Here is a 21,115-nt window from a genome sequence, read left to right on the forward strand (position 1 = left end):
TAAATGGTAATCTACTTTGGGGAAGGAAATGCGAAAAATACTTTTTTTTTTTTTTATTAGTAAATAATATCGAACGGCTTGTCGGAAGCTCAATTACTAAAAATTCAGTTGCTGTAAAATTTGCAAAGTGCTGAAGAAAACCTAACGAGTGCGAACAATCGTCAGACAGAATATGACAGGTAATTTATTCGCATCTGTTCTTTGAAAGTCAGAAACGGTGAAATGAAGTAGGTATATGCATGACAAAAGGAATTTACATATGATTGATGACAAAATATGGTGCAACTATTGGCATTGCATATTGACATAAGGCTATCCGTCAAAGGAAAATTTGCTCGAAACAAGCTGGAAAAGAAACGAGTTAAACAGTAATTATAATTTAAATGCTCATTGCATTATCTTGTCTCTTGTATTATTAATAGCAAACATTTAAAATAATTATTCATACAACTGTTATAATTTTGTATAAGGTCTGTGATTATATTCTAGATATAAGAAAACAATAAAGTAATTCATTCAACAACCAAAAAAGGAAAGCATCATATTAAAGTCGTTGCAATAAGTCCCACGGTTGTATCATGAGAAGCGCATATAAGAGGAAGAATGCCTTTCATAAGTGTGTGTTACGTGTGAATGGCGGAGGTACACAAATGCAATAGAAATGCACATGGTTTTCAAAGTCCTCATTTATGATATATATTTTATTACACGTCTACACGATATTTATTTATATATTTTTAATTAATAATGGCTTCTCGTTACATTTTTATTATCCATCGTCGATTAAAACTTTACAATATATAAACTATAGAGGGTAATATTTTTGTAAAAATCGAATTTATTCATTTACATACTTTTTTTTTATTACAGTGTGTATCAATATCATTATAAAATTAAGAAATTTTTATATTTTTCACGCCAGTCAATATTGTAATTGCTTATATCATACACAGGTGCTAGACAATAAATACATTTTCAAAATGTTGCTGTTGCTAAATTGTAATTTAAAAGAATTAAAATTTCTATTCGATGTAGAATAATAACAGTATATATTATACTTAATGGATATATTAAAAAAATATTATATTATTGAAAAGGTACAATTCATTAAATTGGGTGTTTTATAATTTTCCTTTTATCCGGACTTTTTATTTGAGATGTTGTAAAACGTTATAATATGTAATTGACTCATGATCAATTGAATTGCCATACGGATGATGTAGTTATTGAAAGGTATCCTCTTCTTTGTTAAAATTTTTTTGTATTTTCATTTAAAAGTACAATAGTTACTATCACAGTTTTTGCAGACATAAAAATAAATTTAAATGTGTGCGTGCGTGTGTGTGTGTGTGTGTGTGTGTGTGTGTGTGAATATTATTTAGAGCAAATGACATTAGGATATACTATATAATGTTTTTAAGATTGATATTGAATATAAAATATCTTCTTAAAAAAAACTTTATAATAGTGGATATTTTATGATAATAAAGCATCGTATTATAAGTATATATACATGTATTTAGTGTATTTGTTGACAAATTTAATAATACGATATACAAAGGATATTTATTTTATCCAAAAAAGTTTTATTAATTTATTCATAGCCGCTTTTTCTTTACATTTATGTATATTTTTAACGTTATACATATATATATATATATATATATATATATATATATATAATATAATATGTATGTATAGTTCAATAATAATTTAAATACTTCAGACATTATATACAGTATTTTATGATATGTTAATATAACCTTGTTCTATAATCTAGAAAATATTTAGAAAACTTCTTCGGCTACACCGAGTTAGCAACATAAATTTTTAAAATACCTACATACAGTAATACCGTTTATTTAGCGTATAAAATATAACCGAAAACAAAAGCTAATAGTCCCATTATAAATGTAAACAATATAAGCTTTAATTTCACATATGGCAAATTTTTACAAATTTAAAAAGAATATCTTGGGTATTTTGTAATCTTTACGAGAATCATATATACATATTTTGTCATTTCTAGGATTAATGATATTATTCTTGAATTTGATAATATTAGAGCTGCAATTGTTGTACAATATTTTTTTTTTTTTCAAATACAATTTCTTAAATACAATTAAATACGAACGTTAGATATATTTTTTAACTAGGTGCTGTGCTGATATCAAGCCTTACCTCTTATCTGGCACACGTATTCCCAAACTAACCGTATTATCCACGGGGACTTGAGCCTTTACGTATTGTGCATATATCATTTTCAAGAATAAAGGTTAGTTCACTTAAATTATTTACATAAATTATAGATACAAATTATTATTTTATACGTTCATTGAATTTACAGAGGTATGCTTAAATTTGAAAAAATGTCTTCTACATATAGCGATTGTAATATCTAATTCTATAATTGGAATGGAATTTTTTCGTTTTATAATTTATATAATCGTATTTTTACCTCCTCCTCCCCCCCCCTCCTCCTCCTCCCCGTCCCGCACGCACACGCACACGCACACAAACAAACAAACAAACAAAATATCACCGATCCTCCTCCTCCCCGTCACGCACACGCACACAAACAAACAAACAAACAAAATATCACCGAATAGGCTACTGACAGCTAATTTATTGCTTTGACAAATTCGTTATTTTTTTTTTCTTTTTCTTTTTTTTTTTTTTTTTTAGATTAGAAAACGCGTACATCGAGCTCTAAACGTATTGTTGGCTATTTAATAGAATTAATTTCGGCATTGCAGCGCGAAGCATTTCGAATTAATTTACCAATCTCATTCGACAATCGCGAGTTGCTCCAAGCCTCGAGCCAGACGCACAATAACGCATTTTCCCGTAATCGGGCCGTTCAATCTCCAATTCACACAGATGGCACATAATTATCTCTATGAACTCCGCAGCATCAGTACGAATAAATAATATATTTCGAAATTCGCCTCCGTAATTTTAGCCCTGACGCACAGATCGAGCATGCAGAAACAACGATGACAGAGCGCGACGATGACGACGACGACGACGACGACGACGACGACGGCGGTGTCGGCGACGGGGATGGGAGACTCGCGCCGGGCGGACAGGAACGGCGGGAGGCGCCGACTGGTCGTAGCGCGAGCGAGCACATAAGTATTGAACCATTGCGATAAATGATATTGGATCGATAGAATAATTCCGGTGTCTCCTAGTTTCGAGAAACGGGAATCGCGTTGGTACGCTAGTGCGCCCCGACGATGTTCCCGACCATTGTCGCCGAGGATAAGGGCCGGTGCTCATCCCCGCGGCAAAAAGCCATCCTCGACGTCGAAAATACGAAGGGACTTCGCGACTGCACCGAGCCGCTGCATCGCGCGTGAAAGATGGCCCCCTTTGAAGTGCGTGTAAGCGCCGCGCTCCGCCTCCTTCTGCCTCTGGTTCGCGCTAACGGGGAGCGAAGGCAGAAGGGAATAGCAATGCGCACTCGTACAATGCTGCCGGCTACCTCGGCGTACTCGAAATAGACGCTGGCAGCTCGACTGCCGATCTTCTCCAAAAATAATTCGTCGCCTCTATCATTCTCTCTCTCTCTCTCTCTCTCTCTCTCTCTCTCTCTCTGTCTCTGTCTCTGTGTCTCGCTCTCGCTCACTCTGGCTCGCTCGGTCGCGCCTTACTCCCGAGCATCACCGTCGGCTTGGGCGCTCGTTTGGGAGTCGTGCGCGATCTCTTCGTTTATTTCTGCCTCTCTCGCTCGCACGAGTGGGAGCAAGAGACGAGGAAATTGTTAAGTACGGGCCTCGAAGCACTTTCGAGCTGTCTTCGTCTACTATCGCTCTTTATCTCGTCTGTTTTTGTCAATGCTACGTCGGATTTCTTCGTCGATGTGCGCGACGGCAACTGTACAATTACCCGAGCAATTGTTCAAACAGTATGGGGAATTGTTTGCTGGACGGGGGGGGGGGTGCTTCGTTAAGCGGGCCATGGATCGTTAGAGTTGCCCGTTACTTTTTATGATATTTGATTGTAAAATAATTCAATAGGTCTTTTTTTCTTCTTTTTTTTTTTCTTTTTTTTTGATCGTTGTTTTTTAATTTCTTGGATTAAACGAATAACGAATTTTCAACGACAACTTTTGTTTTATCCTATACTTGGGCACTAATGTGATACTAACGTGAATTGGACAAAATATTTGCTTAGTTTTTAGTTGCTAGCTGTTTGACAAATGAACAAACTTTCCGAAGTTATATGTAGGATGAGCGAGTCCGAGTTAGAAGCGAACCTGCATTACAATCATAACTAATAACTTCTCGCTTAATTGAAATTTTAAAATCTTATTTGAACAGTAAATATTGGAAACGAAACAATTTTTAGTTATAGAAAATTATGTACTTACGCACGATTTTTTTTAAAAATTTATAAATAACTATGCAGAGAACAATTCATTTGCATTGCTCAGAATATTACATAAAATATCACAAATTCTTTTTACCAGCCATTATATAAAATCCTTGAATAATTATTGAAACAATACTATTAATCTTTATTATTGATAATGTAATGATATCTGCACTGTAATGATGAAAATAAATTTTATGCTGAAAATTAATATAAAATTTTGCATATTATACATCAATTAGAAAGTCCTTCCTTTTCCCAAATAGATCACGTATTATTATTAGTACATTACGTATTCCAAATTGACAATAAGAAATTATTTGTTAATAGCGAAAACTACTTTTTATCATTTGTTATTTTATTATTATTCTTGCTTGCGTTTACGAAGAATCGTCTATATTAACTGTTATATTTTTAGTAAACATAATTATTGTTCGATTAATTACAAATCTACCCTAAAGTCTATCTATAAAGTACTTTTTTTTAATCCAAGAATAATTTTGTTTTCATTTGAATGAATGTTAATTTTTTAAAAATAAATAATTAATCATTAGTGGGTTTTATATACTAGTGAATGTTCATGTAGATGTCAGCAAATATTATTTAGCGACAATTTTTATATATTTATCAATATTTTGTAATATCAGTGCTTCCTAATACAGGCACCTCTATTTCTTAAACAATATGTATTATTTGATTAAAATACTATTTCAATTTGGTAACACATTCACTTATCACAGGTTTTTACGAAATTATTATTAAATTGTTATAATAATTTTATATTAAATACATTATTAAAATTGTATATATAAAAGTATAACTTTATTAATTTTATTATAATAAAACATTTTAAATAAAGAAATTCTATTAAATTTGTACATAATTATTACAAAATTTTAGTTAAAATTTTATTATAATAATTTTTTATTTTGTTTTTAATTATTATTTAGCTTGTACGTGAGTTTCTATGTGTTGAAACAATGAGATCGGTAAATATTAGATAGAAGAGTACGGAATTAAACCACCAGGTGGCTATATCCGACGGATTATATCATAGATGATGCCCACAGGATACATGAATAAATAATAATTAAATAAAAATGAGCCTTCAATGTTTTTACGTAGCATGTCATTTTATTTTCATTTATTTGGGAAGTAAATCAATTGAATCAAATCAATTCGAAAAATGATATCCATATAAAACGTATTTATGCGCTCTCTATCTACATTCTATATTTTTTATATATTTCATTTACATTGTGCTAATAATTTTATAAAATATTTATGTTAAAATATTTGTTTTTATTCAACATAATTCGAATGATATATATTAATGATATGAGACACTCTCACGGACACATTAGGAAGTGGCAGACAATCAAGTAATTTATTCGTTATCAACAAAGATGAAAGAGGCCAAATAGAATTGATATTCGTTTCCCTTCGAGGTATCGAAAAAAAGCAGATTCTTCAGAAAGCATGAAAAATTTGTATATCTAAATTAATTTATTACTATAATTATTACTAAGTTAAATCGTTAAAAGTATTGCATTTAATAGTTTGGCATACGTAACACAATAGAAATAGTTAAAAATTTATGAAACATACTTATTTATACTTCTATCTATATTTGTGATAAAAAACAGAAAATAACTATTTAATACGAATGATTTTTGTTATTTAAATTTTTATTTTGAAATGCACATAAATTTTTATTTACTAAATTAACTAATAATATGTGCTTGCACGATTATTTATAAAGAAGAAAAAAAGAAGTATTTTACACCAATTTAATTATAATTATTCTATGAAATACAATAATTATTGTTATTATTGAAAAAAAAATTGAATTTTATTGTATATATATATATATATATATATATATATATATATATATGGCCGCTGTTATAGAGTGAAAAAATAAATGATGATTATAGACGAACTGGGAAACTCGGTTTGAAACCGTTTAAAAAAAAAGTATTATCGTTACTCGGTAAATATTCAATTTTTCTACTAGAGTACTCGTTAATTTTTGGTGGCAATTGTTCGAAACGATTGTTATGATGATCGAATGACTCTTGAGGCTGAGATTCGGGGAAATCGTAATAACTGGTTGGATATTGTTGTAAAAAACGATTGATTTCATTGAAATTGTGATATCTAACTGGAATAAAGGAATTTGTTATCGTTGATTGTGTGGTAAATTCTATGTTTGATACGTTTTGTGGATGTCCTTGGTAGTAATATCCATTATTATAGTACGTATATGAATTGTTGTGTTGAGTGGAATTTAGATCCAAAGTATTTGTCGGATCGTTAAAGCCGATGGTCGTCATTTCAGTCGTTACGTTATTTGAACCTGGACTAGCGGGCATAACTTTTGAACTCATAGTTGTGGTAGTTCTTGAGGTTGTAGTTACATTATGTTTCTTCATTTTACGTGTGCTTGGTTTTGCTCGTTGACTGTCCTGTTCATCCTCCATTTGAATTTCTTCAAATAATTTTATAGTTGTCTCTTCAGCAATCAAGTCAGCGTTTCTTAAATCATCTCCAATTGTTACATAATTTGTCGTTGCATCATTTCTTTTTGTATAGGAGGGTTCAGTGTTCATAGTAGTTTGTAACTGAAACGAGTAAAAGTAATTAATTTATATATTGCTTGTCACTTTTTGTGTAATTCTGTTGCTTAATTGAAAAATATACAGTTTTACTGTTAAAAGCTAATGTGTTATTTATTTGTAATATATATGGATAAGCACGTATGATAAAAACAAAAAATCATATTTCCTCGAATAAGTATAGATTACAAGTCGTTTGTGTGTCTGGTTTGTGTGTGTGTGTGTGTGTGTGTATGTGTGTGTGTGTGTGTGTGTGTGTGTGTGTGTGTGTGTGTGTAAAAATCTTAAATTTAATTTAAAGATTTATAATTTAAAATACTTTTATATAATATTCATGGTATTTTATAGTTCCAGATTTCAAATATTATAGTGGATTTATTAAAATATTTAAAAATTAATTGATAAATGTATTATCAACTTAAACTAATCGTTGATTTAAATTTCAGATATTTTTACAAGATCTATTCGACATTGTTAGTTATTAAAAAATATCTAATTAAAAATTAAGCTCGTTAAAAACTAATTAAATGTTAAAAATTAAATTCGTCTTTTATATAATTAATTTGTTAACTCTTTTTAAACAGAGTCATATTTATTAAGTACAGAGGATTATATTATTTGTGGATGTATTGAATCGCGAAAATTCCATTACATTGCATATGTAGTTTTAATACACTTTCCTTTAGTATTTCAATAAAGGCAAGAATAAATGGTATAATTTATTAAAAATTATTTTGACCCATTACAGCAAAATTAACAAGCAATGTTGAATAAATTTTTTTTGTATTTAAAAAAAAAAAAAATGCTCATTATATCCTATTTTTCATTATAGGAATTGTAAAGTTTCTATTTACTCAATATATGCACTAAACTTAACAATATCCGATAGCGACGTCCTTGCATGTAAAATCACACAAGAATACGCACTCTTGCATCGTTATGGTTTTCCGGTTCCATCTTCACTTCTATCTTCTCTATTATGTCATTACGATCTTCGTTCGATATTTCGTTATTCGGCTCCTGAACAAGCACCAGGACATCGCCACCCTGACTCTTATCCGGCGCAATGGATTCCACAACTAAATTAGTGGGATTGGTGACGGTGTGGGTGTTGCCACTGCTAGTGAACCAATTGAAGGGATTAAAGGCGGCGGCGAGGTAGGCCAGAGGGTTTTGAAAGAATGACCAGATCGGTAAAGGCTCATACACTGCCGCAACGTAAGGGCCCCATTTCCTCGGTGGAAAATTATAACTCAGTGAGTATCGCGTTGGGGATCGGTCATTCGTCAGAATGTCGTTACGTGTGATGGTTGGCCGAACGGCGTCCGGGAGGCCAAGGCCCGCTAGGAACGAGATTTTACCGAAAAATCGTGGATTTCGAACCATCGGCTTTGTTAAAGCTTGTTGGCTGCCACGCATCCTCGTAATATTTGGGAACGTCGCCCTGGTGACATTCCGAGTCGCTTTTGGTAATGGGACAGCGTCGATGTGGCCAGCTGGTTATTAAAGAAAAATTAATCTCATTGAATTTAATTGAAAAACTAGAGTCATTTGCTATTGCGCATGTCTACTTTCATTCAGAATGATTTGTTAAAAAAAAAGGAAAAAGAGAGAGAAAATTAAATTTTTTTTTTCATTTTGAAATTCAATCTGTTATATTTGCAGAATGTTTAAGATTTAAGTATAAGATATTTTATAATAAGTTCTCGAGAGAAAAATCAGAATTTAGTTTGAAATATTATTTTCATTTCTAAATGCATATTCTTAAGAGACTATAGCTTGACATTGTGTTAATTTTTTAAGCGAAATTTGTAATAATTTCATGTATAATGTCTATATTGATAGAATTTCCATCAATTGTATACCCAACATTTTTCAATATTTACCTAATTTTACCTAAAAACAACATTTTCTTACCAAAATAAATGATCTTAATTTTATTATTATGTGTGCCTATGTACACTTAATTTAGAAATAAAATGTCAAGTAGTTAATTGTATGAATTTAATTTCTGTTTGACTTCAATTATTTATGAAAAAATAAAAAATTCAGTTTAAAATGGATACATTTTACAAATTATTTGCATTGCAAGTAGCAAGTAACTTTTAACGATTTTAAGTTATAAATGCGACAAAATATTTAATCATACCTGAAATTCAGTTTATTTGAATAAATATCCGTTCGATTAATTTATGATATTCTGATTTTTTTTTTAAATAATTTAAGATAAAAAAAAAAGATAATATAGAGAAATATTAATGTAATATTTTGAAGTATATTAAAATTAATATTAAATTCATACCGAATGATAATATATTATATATTATAAATTTAAAGATTTGGATAATTATCATTACGTCAATATTTTAATTATATATCGATTAATTTCATATTCTTTCAGTTTTAAATAATTGTAATATTGAATTTATTTCAACCATTAAATTGTTTTTTTCAGCTGTTAAAAGTTTATAGGGCTTTTCATTAATTATCTATTCTTATTGCGTTTAATATTATTTATATATATATATATATATATATATTTTTTTTATAAAACTCAACGTACTTTTCATTCTTAAACTGATTAGTATAAAATTCAATGTGAAATTAATTTTTTAATAATTTACTTTCCATTTCTATTAAGTTAATCGAATACTCACTTAAGTCACATAACAGCATAATTATAAGAAAGAAAAAACTTGTGAGGTATTTTGTCGTCGACATTTTTACTCTTTCGCGTGTGTTGAGAAACTAGAGAAAATCCGGCTCACTTGGAGAAAAAATGAAACATGCGGGCTTCGTCTACCCTCATCATCCAGCAAAAAAGGTTCATAGAAAGTGTAAGCAGTTGATAAAATATTCATTATATTTGCCGAGATAAGTTTATTAAAATTTATTTTATCGTTACAAATATTTTCCGCTATATTTCTAAAGTAGTTCATAGAAACGTTATTAATGCTATTATCAGAAATTAAAAAAGAAAAGAAAGGAAGAAACAATTAGAATCATTAGACAGAATTTAAAAAAAAAAAAAAAAAAAAAAAAAAAAAAAAAAAACAGAAAACATTGATTCACAACATTCCCATATTAATAAAATGCTCTCTGATAAATTATAAATTCTTCGTTTATAAAAATTTTTTTATTTTTAATTTCTTTAATATTGAAAGTTCCCCTTAATTAAAAAGTCCCTGAAAGTATTTATCTCCCATTTATCTGAATTCCTAGATAAATTTAAAACAAATAGCATTGAATATTTATATCTTACGCGAGCATTAGACATTTCATTAATTTTCAATGCGATTGAAAATCTTATGAATTCATTGAAGGAGTGAAAAGCTGTTACTTTGATGTTTGAATTTGGCGCTTCAAGTAGTTCAAGGGTCATCACAAACGAAATTAGTGACACAAAGGATATATATTGTTTATAGGTAGTCGATTGCAATAGTCGGATTTGATTTCGAAATGCCCGATTCTAAGTCAGAATCTTCGATTGACGTAACTGTAAAGCAGGTGGGGCACACTGAATTGGAGAACGAGGGTGCCACAAGTGATTTTTCAACACCAGATAAACAAGATGCGCGGGCGTTTTTACGCGAACGATTTCTACGTGTGATTACCGGCGTTGTTGGTAAAAATAATTTCATTAATTTATAAAAATTATATGCTCTATATATCTTAGAATAATATTATTATTCATAATGTTAAGATATTCGTCAATGTATATATTGAATATCAGTACCCATAAAAATAACCTCAATTTTCATTGCAGGTAATCCAGCCAAGTTTCACTTGTATGAAAATACAACTGTGTCTGCTGAATTTCGTGGTTGCGATATAAATTTTTTTGAACTGTATGTGAGAAATTTAACGACACCATTGGGAATAATACCAGACGCTATACTTAGAACTAATGATGTGATTCTTTTTGAAATGGAACAGATATAACAACATTTATACATTGAAATAATGTAACTTTTATGCGATTTGTGTAAAAATTTTATTATATAACGTATTATAATTAATATAGGTATATTATTTACATTTGGTCTACTTAAGAGCGGCGCATGCTCATCATTGTATTTATTTCTGAGATAATACGTCTTAGATGATCGATGATTTCTTTGAGATGCCTATTTTTCAATACTAGTTGCTAAAACACAGAGGATTATATATTTAGTTCTATATATATATAATGTAAAATAGGGCAGTGTTTGTTTTGTCAAAGATTCAAACTTTTTCATTCAAATTTTTTTGTTGAAAAAGATTTTTAATAATGCAAACAATTATTGTATTTGTACCTCCATTGCTTCCTTATGCTCTTCGCATGCAAGTCTATAAGCCTCCGAAGCCTTTTTTTCATCAGATTTCATATCCCATTCTTCTTTAATTGGAATTAAACTCTCGATATGAGTGTATTCCATGCCTTGAAGCTGACAATTTTCATTACATTTTTCATATATAACCCTTAAACGCTTAAAAAGTAAACTCGTCGTTCTTAATTGTTCCTGAACTTTCATTTTCTTTTCGTTTGATAAATTTTGTCCTTGAGATGTACCTAAAATAATGTAAATAACAATTATACGAAAAGCATTGTATTCTCAATTAAATTTAATTATATATTATATATAAACATTATTTTTACTTTATGCGTCACGTATATCATTAAATCTTATTACTTTTTATTTTCAATACATAACATAATTTATATGTTTTATAATATAAACATCAAAATGTAGTTGATATTTAGATTTTTAATTCTAATGATTAAAATCTTTTTCAACCATGCACACATTAATAGACATATTTAACTTTGTCACTATTTTTTTTTTTTATCCCTTAATTGTTTATACGATTTAAAGTCACTAAAATTAAACGATTAAATGTAAAATTTCAATTTTAGTTTTAGTACTAATTCAACATTCAAAATTAAGTATAAGATACGAATATTTGTAACATAATTTAATCTCCTAACTGTAAAGCTAATATTGTCAATAAAGTGATTGAGCCTATGAAAATATATCAACAACTATTACAAATAATTTGTAAGTCTTCTTTGAACTTTCATAATTTTAACAGATAAAAATATACTTAAATTAATAATATTAGTTACGACTATTGCAAATTTGTGTCACATGTCAAATAGAATTTAGAAAAAAGAATGTAGAAGAATATAGTTCTGGAATATAAGAAAAACCAAATACATAAGAATGTAATTAAATTAATAATAAATAATAATGATAAATAAATAGTATAAAAGTTAATTATCGCATTCACGCGTTTTTTTTAAAGAGTAATAATGAAGAATCTATGAGCAAACCATTGGGCGGTTGAATAATTTTTAAAGTTTGAAAAAGTTCCTGCATTCTAGAGACAATTTCTTGAACTGTTTCTTGTCCCAATTTACAAAGACTCGCTGTATTTAAATCTCTATTTGGTTGTCTCTGTACAGGAGGCTGAGATTGAGGAACTGGTATTTGAGCTGTTGTGGGTGTCCCACTAGCTTGATTATTTTGTTGAACCAAGGCAGCCTGTTGTTGCTGCTGCAAATGCATTTGCTGTTGATGCTGAAGTTGTTGCTGCATCGGTTGCTGCTGTGCCATTACTTGCTGGGCATTTAACATTCCTAATGCAGTTGGACCAACTGCCGCTCCTACTCCTCCGCCAAATTGCTGAGCACTTACCATACCTATAATAAAATGTATTATTATTTAAAGCTTGTAATAATGATAATTGGACGTTTGTAAAGTTTCTATAGAACCGTAATTTTTTGCATATTACAATAACTATTCTTTTGTAATATTAAGATTTTCTGTATTAATATTTAAACAGTTATATAATTTACTTACATCAATATAAATGACTAATTTCTAGTTTATATTCAATGTGGCGCAGAATTCTACGGATCGCATATATATAGATATTAATAAATTTTAATCCATACATTATAAAAGATTAGAAACAATCTATAATAATTGTATTTAATTGCTAAAAATTTGTAGCCTCGATAGTTGCTTAAAATTAATTTCAATAAGTATAAAAATAAGTACAATGAAAAATAAGTGCTTATCGACGTTAAATTTTTCAATTTAATTATTGAATTTATGTCAATGAAATAATTGCACTATTTTAATCAAAATTTTGACTTGTATAATAAAACTTGTCGATGTAATCATTACTACAATATAGAATGTATCTTGATCCTGATCTATAGTAATAGTATGTCATTGTTGATCTATATATAACAGTCATGTATAACCAAAGGCTATTTCACAACAAAATAATTTCAATATTACTTATTTTGATTTTACCTTGTTGAGGACCCATCAGTCCAGATACCATTTGCCCTCCACCAAATTGACTACGCATTGGGTTCTGTTGTGGATTTGGAAAACCCGAGGGAAATTGATGGGATTGCCCAGACATGTTCGGTTATATGGCAAATCTAGAAATATAGTTGCCAAATAAAATTCACGTATTATTAATATACTGAGAAAGAACGTATCCTTTACTTATATATTTGAATGTCATATGAAAATAAATTATATTAATTACGTCATTATAAAAATCTCACAAAATTCTTATAACGATAATCGAATTAAAGGCTTCAACACACGCGCATGTATTCCGAAAAGCCGTAATTAAAAAATTTAAACGATTGTTTACACAGGTTACTAAAAATTCTGCACATCCTAACAAAGACTAATAATTTATAAAAAAAAAAAAAAATGTTACCAAGTTTAAAATATCCTATGATGCACCTCCGCCCCACTTCTATAAATACTTAGTGCTTGAATTTATTTACATTGTTCTTAAAAACTAAATGCTTACATTAAATCTACATACAAATCTTTTTGACTTTGGATGACAGTAAGATAGATGCGAGGTTAATTAGTTCGTATGGCGGCATCCAGATGATAAAGCGGCAGCACTATCGCAAATACCTACTATGCCTATCGTATCATCATTGATCACTCGATGCGTGTGTACGTGCAGTGTCGTTAAATCTTTCATGCATGTCTGCTACACAATGAAAGAACTTCCGAGGTCGATAATACAGATTACTCACTTCTCCCAACTTAATTCTAAAAGAAAGGAATAAATGCATATTCCAGTAAAAGTTAAAGGAAGTAATGGCTGATCAAATAAATAAAAAAAAAAAAAAAAATTGGCATTCGTGGATTCATTACTAAAACTTTTGTTTTAATGTCTAAAACTAGACATTAAACATCTATAATGCATATATAAATTCATAAAGCATAGGCGTACTGTTATTAAATGGAAAAGTATCTGCAACTTTTACGAAGAAATTATGTATACATATATATAAATATAATATAGAGGTGTGTTGTCCAGGAATAATAATTATAATTATGTGCATGTATACACTATGAAAGTTACTAAATAACTTTCAAATTGTTTTAATCGATAAAACAGATTCATTTTATTATTTATTACAAAGTCATAAACTATTATCATTAAATAATCATTTCATATACATTCCAATAACTAATCAAGTGAACATTAAAAATGTTTCTACAACTTTATTTTGTTGGTCATTTTTAAAAATTGTAAAAACTTATTTAAACTACCATAATACTAACGCCGATTAAATTAATATAAAATTTTCTATTTTTAGTTAGAAAAATTTGCCTCTTCAACTCTGGATGCTCTTCTAACAAATTACCAATGTTTATTATAGTTTAACTCTTATTGTTATTAAAATATGAAATAATAGTTTTATAAATACGAAATATCTTAGCAATAATAATTAGAAAATTAGGAATACAATGCGAGATATATCCGTGTAAATTAGAAATAAATGTTTATCTATTACTATATTACAAATCGCAAAGTGTAGGGTATAATTTTTGATAATCGACGGATATAAAGCATCGTACATTATTTATATATAATTTTGTTGTTCTAATTGTTTATCGAAAAATTTCATCTGACGATAATGAGGCTAATCTGCTGCACTTATGGTATTTTCTAAATATCAATACAGCTTTCGTAAAATTATTAAGTACATTGATCGCGGTCTTTCTCAAATCACATGCATTAAAGCAAATACTTTTTTATTTTCCTCTTAGTTATATATAACTTAGTTATAAATAACAACAACAACAACAACAACAACAACAACAATAATAATAACAACAACAACAACAACAACAACAACAACAACAACAACAACAACAACAACAACAACAACAACAACAACAACAACAACAACAACAACAACAACAACAATAATAATAATAATAATAATAATAATAATAATAATAATAATAATATATGATACATGCATTAGCGTCCAAGAAAATGCAGACTACTGGAAAATAAAATGTTTCATTTTTGTATTTTGTTAAACACGACAAAATATGACAAAAATATGGCAATTAAATAGAAAAATTTTTAACGATATAAAAATATTATCATTATTTATATTATTATATTATTGTCACGGATTTGTATAAAATTCGAAACAATAAAATTACCTCGAATATGAAAAAAAATGTTCAATTACTGAAAATATTATACACAACAATAAGTAGGATTTATTCTTCATCTAAAAAGCAAAATTCTACAAGTCTATCGAAGAAATCAGAACGCAAGGTCTTTTGTAATGGCTTATCAATGATAAACGTTGCTTTTGTTTTCCGTAAATTTTAATTTAGACGAAAAAACTTTATGTTTAATTCAACATTGCTAACATGTGGTTCTAATATTCATATTCTCTTTGTTTATCATTGCAAATCATCAATATATTAAAGCAATCGCTTTTTACTTTTGGAATAAATTAGAATCAGTTGATTCAATTTTTGTCTATTTAGATTATTTTTTTTTATAGTTTAGATGACATGTAGGTGACAATATAGAAATTCTTAATATACTTGTACATATTAATGATTCGATAATATACATAAGACTCGTATATGAAATATAATACAATAGTTTTAGTTATTTATATTTATATTTTTTTACAATATAATTTGGTTGTTTGTGTATTCATTGACCATTTCACATTTTTAAAAAATCAGCTTCTTTTTCAGATCGTCATAATTTATTTATTTCTTTTTATTATCGTATAAGTCAATGCGGTAATAAAGTCACACATTTTTTGTGTGGTCCATCGAAACACTAGTGATATTTGGATTAAATAATTTACCAAGAAAGCTTTATATAAGACAATACTCATATCAATGTGAATATATATATATAAATGAGTAATGTATTTAAATATTATTTAAACATTGATTAGACTTGTAAATATAAAAAACAAATACGTGTCTGAAACGGTCGATGGAAGATTATTTTTTTTATTATATAAAACCTCTGATAAATCAAACATCTTCATTCTAAATTAGTTGAGATATTTATTTATAACATTGACCAGTATAAGAAATCTTATATTATACCTCGATCGAAAAATTTATGACATATTGTACGATAAACAAAAAATAAATTAGACACATTTGATAATTCGTGTAAAAAAATCTTATTCTTATTAACAAATCACTGTAAGATATAACATTATGTTTCATATATGCGAACAATTACAGTTTTCTTCCTTATTCTTACTTCTCCTCTTCATCTTTTTTACATCCATATACATATATTGATCATTTATGCGGCAAAATTCACTAATTAACAAAAATTTATTTACCCTTTTTTTATTATATTATGTAATGTCAGACCGTCTGTCAGTGATGATAATCAGATATCAATTAAATGATATTATCTGTTATATTATAATTTGTTTTTATTCTTACGAGAATAATGAACTTTGTTAATATTTTATTTTTAATTTGAATAATGAGATAGAATTGGTAGGGAAAATGAGATAATAAAGAGTCTGAACATTAGGTACTTTGCTTAATATTTGTTTTACTTGTGAGAGAAGGAGATACAAATTGCTTTCTTCCAACAATTGAAATGATTAATTATTCATAAATATTTTGTAAAACTGGCTTTATAAAATAATCCTTTTTTATTTTAACGCTAAATATTTGTTACTAATTTGGTTATTGAACCACGTTAATACAAATTTTTTATTGTGTTGAGTATTACACGAACTGTACATTAATAAACAGCTTTAAAATAATAGCAAGTTCAATTGCTCCGCAAATTGAAATTCATTATTATTTTAATTTATAAAGTATTATATAAAATTTGATAATTTTAATGTGACAATAAGAATTAATGATTGACTTATTAATGAAAATTACTAGACTAAAATAATTACTTTTCAGTATAATTGATACAATATGGTATACACGTAATTTTTTTTAATAATGTGATTTTTAAATAATTATTTACATTATTTAAATATGCGTAGTGGATATTTTTCAATATTAGAAAATTGTATTTGTTCGTAGTAAACTACGAATGGAAAAAACGTATTCGTGTGCCTATAATTAAACGAAATTAAGTGAAATATAATTTAAGTTTTAGCAACGAACCTAAGGCTGATTGAGAAAATCTAGTATTGTCAGAATTAGAAAAGAACAATGACTAAATAAACGAAATAAAAATAAATAATAAACAGTAGTAATTATAATATATCTAATCTCCTAATATATACTACTATAAATTATTTGATAATACTTATACATAGATTGTTTTACAATAAAAAAAAAAAAAAAAAAAAAAAAAAAAAAAATTAATAATGTTTGAAATGCAATTAAGGTACAAACCAATTATTTATACGTTAAATTTGTTATAGTAAAATTAATTTTTATATAGTATTGCACTTTAATATTATTGGCTTAATACTGTTTTATTATATGAAAGGAAAATATACTTATGTATATTTAATATTAATTCAGAGAGATTCAATATTAATTTTAACATATCGATATTTTGCATATAATTTAAATGCAAATACTTTTTCATTGTAGATCCTTAATATTGTTTATGTTGCTTACATATTGGTCTTTATATTTTTGCTTTTTGCTAAAAACTTTGCAATAAAATGCAAATATTTGGAAAACTTTAATTTAGAATAAAATAGTATTAAGACTGAAAAACTACAATACGTTGACTAGAAAAAGGTAAATGATGTATTTCCTTCTTTTTCCGTAATTTCTTTCGAATTATTATTAACATAAGTTTTTTCCTTCGTTGACGCTTTAAGCACCTGAAACGAATAAATATAAATAATCAAAGTCTTATTTTCATTAAGTTTTATACAATAAAAATGGTAATTTACCTTCATTATAACAGATTTTTTTTCGGACAATTTGCTGTCTTCTGTGAAAGTATTTTTTTCTTTAGGTAAGACATAAATTAATTGTTTCGATGGTATCGGTAGCTGGATATTTCTTTCAGCCGTAATTTTTTCTCTCGATTCTAACGAAATATCATTTTTATCAGGCAAAACCTTGTTGTGAGTTTCAAATGGTATCCGAATTAATGGAACTTTCCGAATATTCTGTAAAATATATCGTCTTATTATTAATAAATTATCGATTCAAGTTATTTCACAATTTTTGTTTTTTTTTGTTTGTTTGTTTGTTTGTTTTTTTTTTTTAAATAAATTTTCAGAGTCTATACCAGCACTTAAATTATGAAAATTTATATGAAATTTCAGTTACAATTTATACAACATAGCTTATAATAAGCAAATTTATTGGGTTAGAAGTCGATGTTAGAATTAGAAGAATTTTTGGGATCAATTTTATTGTAAAGATATCCGCCTTTAAAATCTAATCTATGCAAATGAAATAACACATGATTAAACTCGCTGGATAATGCAAAATGATTACCTCCTCATCACATTGTTTTCATTTCTAATGTAATCTTACCTTTATTATGCTACTTGATTCGTGGAAGGCTTCAGCTAGAGTTGGATTAATTTCTTCTAATGGCTGATCACCGTATCTTATATAAACAGGTACATAGCCCGGAATATCTGGTAAATATTGTAGAGGTAATGCATCTACACAATAATTAATTGTTGTTGAATAATGAATAATGAGTGTCAACGCGGAAATGAAATGTTATATATATATATATATATATATATATATATATATATATATATATATATATATAAAATAATATAACATAAAATAATATTTTTACATAAAATAATATAAAAGGGTGGTATTTCTGCTTGACAAAATAATCGATTCTATTAATTTTCACGACTTTGATGCTTACTATTAACTTAAGTTAATTAATTAGATGAGTTGAGAATTATTTGGTTAAACAAACTACAGATTAATAATTTATGCGGCGTAGAATTTACGATAATTACAGATGAAAAATAGAAAATTAAATATTATTATATTGCATTATTTTTTATGCTTATGTGTTTTTTTTTTTTTTTTTTTTTTTTTTTAATTACCCACTTATTTGGTAAATATACTTATTATTTGATACTTATTTTTTAATCTTTTGTAACTTTCTAACTGGTTATAAATTGATAAATTTAGTTAAAATAATTATAAAGAATTTGTTTATATAATGTGTATTAATTAAGTTATCAATTCACAATTCACAATTACGTAAACTGTAATTCCTTCAATTGTAAATAAAGTCATACGTTTCTTTTATCACAATTTACTAGCTTACGAATATACTACTGATTACTTAATAATGTTTACTTAACAATAATTATGTTAATTCATTGCTATTTTCAACCGATTCTGATATTCATTATTATAAGTTCATGAAATTAGCAATAAAATATTGTTATTTAAGCTTTTGTCTTAAATTAATGATTATGCAAACGAGCAAAGATATTCGTGTGACAGATGCTTATCTTGTGAATTATTTGCCCCCTCAATATAAATTTATAAAGCCACTAATTAATAAATTTCAAATCGAGCCTTTATACATTATGGTGCGACAATTTCTCTAACTTTGCCATTTATTAATCAACGGTCGGTACTGCTGAATTAAAAAAATTCAAATACAAATGAACAGTGAGCCCTGAGACCTTATAAATTGCTATTTGAATATGAAATTTTTTAATATAATGACGCTATATCCAATCTACTGGGATCATAGCAAAATCACTTAAATATTTTTTAAACAATAAACTGTAATTTTTCATTAACAAAAGCAACGCAATGTACATAGACGATAAAACAAAATGTATACTGACTAACGAGCCAAGCTATATCAACATTTTTCAATCTAATTTTTTAATATTTAAGTCAAAATCCTAAGTATTAATTATAATGATCTTCGCTAATAATATAAGATAAAGAAATAAAGGAGAACATTTTCGGCATCTCTTTCACAAAAGCATGAATCAACCTACAATTTCCTAACACTTGAAAGCCACACTCGAAGATCGAAGATCGATCACTACTATCATTAGCAGCAATCGATCAAATAAACATAAATTCCGTGCGATCACTCAATACGTAAACGTTATTAGCTCCCAAGAATTCCACATGGAACGTCGCGACGAAAAATACGAGGCGCGCGCAGCCAATATCGTTAATCGCCTCGGCCCGGCGCGTCCTCGTTCCGTGCTGGCCAATTATCGCGGTTACGGGCGCCTTTTCACTTTCCCGCAGGCACATTCTCCTACAATCGGCTCGTCGGCCGAAACGCGCACGCTCAACGATTGCGATTCGGGCAATGGCGTTGCACCTGCGCCGACAAAGGGACAAAGGGCCTCGACTCACTGGCGTGGACTGCGATGACGAGGAAGAGGATAAAAAGCGGCCGGACCGCCTCGCACAGCATCTCGCCGACTCTCATATCTGGACTCGCACTGGGCCGCTGGACCCTCGCACTTTCAGCTTTATACCGGCGCGCCCCTCTTTCTCCTCGACGGAGGCGGCAGCGCGGCAACCCGCCCGCGCTATTCCGTTAGCCTTTCGGAGATGGAAATAGGCGAGTGGTTGCTGGAGCTGGATGTCCTTTAGGTGCGAGCGATTTTCCGGCTCGAGCATGGGCCTCGAGTTTCCAAAGATCCTCGCTAAGGCGACAGAGCCACCAGAGTACCAGATCCTAGCACGTGCTGCATACCAAGTACCGCATCGTCAATCGTTTACCTTTGATTTTGACGGCTGTGACGTCATTAATGCACTTGGTATATTGGGAGGCTCATTACGGCGTGAAAGATTACTTTGACGGTAAAGTCGCGACACAACGAGTGC

The 21,115-nt window shown here is 28.7% G+C and overlaps 4 protein-coding genes across 6 annotated transcripts; 1 reads left to right on the forward strand and 3 right to left on the reverse strand.

The window, feature by feature from the left end:
• Nucleotides 1-6,279: 6,279 nt before the first annotated feature.
• On the reverse strand, nt 6,280-9,723 carry LOC105367428 (uncharacterized). 3 transcript variants are annotated; one of them, XM_011506133.1, is made up of 4 exons: nt 9,653-9,723; nt 8,203-8,491; nt 7,923-8,112; nt 6,280-7,001 (listed from the first exon to the last, which is right to left on the reverse strand). In XM_011506133.1, exons 1-4 carry the CDS (start codon nt 9,714-9,716, stop codon nt 6,309-6,311), a joined length of 1,236 nt encoding a protein of 411 aa, XP_011504435.1. In that variant the 5' UTR covers nt 9,717-9,723; the 3' UTR covers nt 6,280-6,308. The 3 variants fall into 3 exon arrangements, with proteins under 3 accessions (XP_011504435.1, XP_011504434.1, XP_011504433.1); XM_011506132.1 differs by having other exon boundaries at nt 7,923-8,115; XM_011506131.1 differs by having other exon boundaries at nt 7,923-8,491.
• A 626-nt stretch (nt 9,724-10,349) lies between these two features.
• LOC105367431 (uncharacterized) lies at nt 10,350-10,971 on the forward strand. Its single transcript, XM_011506135.1, has 2 exons — nt 10,350-10,620; nt 10,762-10,971. The coding sequence occupies exons 1-2, from the start codon at nt 10,455-10,457 to the stop codon at nt 10,935-10,937; spliced, it is 342 nt and encodes a 113-aa protein (XP_011504437.1). The 5' UTR covers nt 10,350-10,454; the 3' UTR covers nt 10,938-10,971.
• Nucleotides 10,971-14,099, reverse strand: LOC105367429 (Mediator complex subunit 30). Its single transcript, XM_011506134.1, has 5 exons — nt 13,725-14,099; nt 13,286-13,434; nt 12,310-12,678; nt 11,291-11,547; nt 10,971-11,142 (listed from the first exon to the last, which is right to left on the reverse strand). The coding sequence occupies exons 2-5, from the start codon at nt 13,413-13,415 to the stop codon at nt 11,044-11,046; spliced, it is 855 nt and encodes a 284-aa protein (XP_011504436.1). The 5' UTR covers nt 13,416-13,434; nt 13,725-14,099; the 3' UTR covers nt 10,971-11,043.
• A 4,645-nt stretch (nt 14,100-18,744) lies between these two features.
• Nucleotides 18,745-20,746, reverse strand: LOC105367432 (uncharacterized). Its single transcript, XM_011506136.1, has 2 exons — nt 20,639-20,746; nt 18,745-18,933 (listed from the first exon to the last, which is right to left on the reverse strand). Exons 1-2 carry the CDS (start codon nt 20,712-20,714, stop codon nt 18,785-18,787), a joined length of 225 nt encoding a protein of 74 aa, XP_011504438.1. The 5' UTR covers nt 20,715-20,746; the 3' UTR covers nt 18,745-18,784.
• Between the last annotated feature and the right edge of the window lie 369 nt (nt 20,747-21,115).

Source organism: Ceratosolen solmsi, unplaced genomic scaffold, assembly GCF_000503995.2.
Source record: "Ceratosolen solmsi marchali unplaced genomic scaffold, CerSol_1.0 scaffold7, whole genome shotgun sequence".
Taxonomy (NCBI): domain Eukaryota; kingdom Metazoa; phylum Arthropoda; class Insecta; order Hymenoptera; family Agaonidae; genus Ceratosolen; species Ceratosolen solmsi.